Genomic DNA, 1,724 nt, shown 5'->3' on the forward strand with positions numbered 1-1,724 from the left:
ATTTCCCTGTTTACCTGCTGCACAGATTGGGGGATTAAACCCCTGATTTCAAAGGGGTGCACCTGCTCAAGCTGAAGGGCTCAGTCTATTTCACGTAGAGCTAGAGGTGGCTCCTCTCTCTTCCCCAGTTCCTGCTCTTCAGACATTTCTATGGTACCCCGAGGTTGCTAGCATAGACTGTAAATCGGAGGGGTGCTCATGAAGGGGGAGAACTTTTTCATAAAAGGCTGGACTGGCGCAAAGAGAAAGAGTGCTGCGGCTGGCTTCTCCCGGGGGAACAGCGGCGCCCGGGGACCTGCAATGACCAGGCAAGCATTGAGACCGTTAACAGGTGCTCGGAGAGGTGAGAGGAGCTCAAGTTCATTTCCACTGTCCACAGCCCCACTCTGGCTAAATCCCGGGCCGGGAGGCTCCCAGATCCTGGGACGACGGCCATTCGGTGACAAGTTCTTGTCGGAAACCCGCCAAGTTTTAGGGCGAGTTAGACCCAGGATAAGGTTCTTCCCCGCCCCTCGCCTCTCCCCCTGGTCCCTCCCCGAATAAATGCAATTGTGTATAAGAACCATTCGGGTTCCCCTGGCGACGTGATCTCTCTCCAGGGCTAAAGCAGAGGAGGAAATCACATGCCGAGCTCCGTGGCTGGTCTCTGCGGGTGTCCCCAGCAACGCATCGGGCTGCCCGATCGCGACCGGCCAGAGAGCTTCAGCTGGGCAGAGGCCGCCCCCCTTGGCGAGCCCCGGGCCAGCCTAGCCGTCGGCACTGGCAGGGTTAAAAGTTACCTCTTGGTTTCTTCTGCCTCCAGCCCCCCCGGGGCCGGATGATGTAACCCCCCTTTCAGCCCTCCCCCCCCTCTACCATGTGACACTTTAATTAATAATAGCGCCGTCGTCCGCCCTGCCAGCGCCCGCCCGACACACGGCGCACTCTAATCCACGTACACAAACACCGAAACTTGGTGTGCGAGCGGGCCCGGAGCGCACGCGGCTGGACGCGCAGCAGGGCGAGAAAGGGAAGGTGCCCGGGGTCGGAGAAGGGCGCCCAGCGCCGAAGCAGGGCAAGGAGGACGGCCCGGAGCTAGAGACTCGAGCCGCGGGAGGAGGAGCGCGGGAGACGTCCATCATGTGCCCGTGTCCCCTGCACCGCGGTCGCGGTCCCCCGGCGGTGTGCGCCTGCAGCTCGGACCGCCTGGAACAGCGCGCGGCGGCGGCAGCACAGCTCACGGCCGCCCGCCTCAAGGCGCTTGGGGACGAGCTGCAGGAACGGACCATGTGGAGGCGCCGGGCGCGGAGTCGGCGGGCCGCAGCGGAGGCGGCCGGCAGCGGCGGCGGCGGGCTCCCCGCCTACTGGGCTTGGCTGTGCGCGGCCGCTCATGTGGCGGCGCTGGCGGCCTGGCTGCTCCGGAGGAGAAACTTGTAGGAGCGCCGGGGCTTCTTGGCGGGGGCCGAAGCGGAGACCGAGCCGGAGCCCAAGCAACAGGTACTGGTCTGGGGCTGGGTTGGGGAGCTGCCGCTGCGACCCCGGGCTGGGCAGGGCTTGGAGACGGGTCCTGCCAAATGCGTGCTGTGCTAGGTTATCACTGGAGAGGACCAAGTTGGGCTCTCGGTCTCTCAGTTCCACTCCCCATCTCTGCCCTCTCCCTGTTTCTCTCTTTACTGTTCACTTTTCCCGTCGGTACGTCTGTTTCTCGTCTCTTCTATTTTTCTTTTTCTTCTCTTCTTTCTGTC

At 63.0% G+C, this 1,724-nt stretch overlaps 1 protein-coding gene across 1 annotated transcript; it reads left to right on the forward strand.

Moving 5' to 3' along the window:
* Positions 1-1,119: 1,119 nt before the first annotated feature.
* On the forward strand, positions 1,120-1,416 carry HRK (harakiri, BCL2 interacting protein). Its single transcript, XM_001362578.4, has one exon. The coding sequence runs from the start codon at positions 1,120-1,122 to the stop codon at positions 1,414-1,416; it is 297 nt and encodes a 98-aa protein (XP_001362615.1).
* Positions 1,417-1,724: the final 308 nt, after the last annotated feature.

The sequence above is a fragment of the Monodelphis domestica genome, chromosome 3, assembly GCF_027887165.1.
Source record: "Monodelphis domestica isolate mMonDom1 chromosome 3, mMonDom1.pri, whole genome shotgun sequence".
NCBI lineage: Eukaryota > Metazoa > Chordata > Mammalia > Didelphimorphia > Didelphidae > Monodelphis > Monodelphis domestica.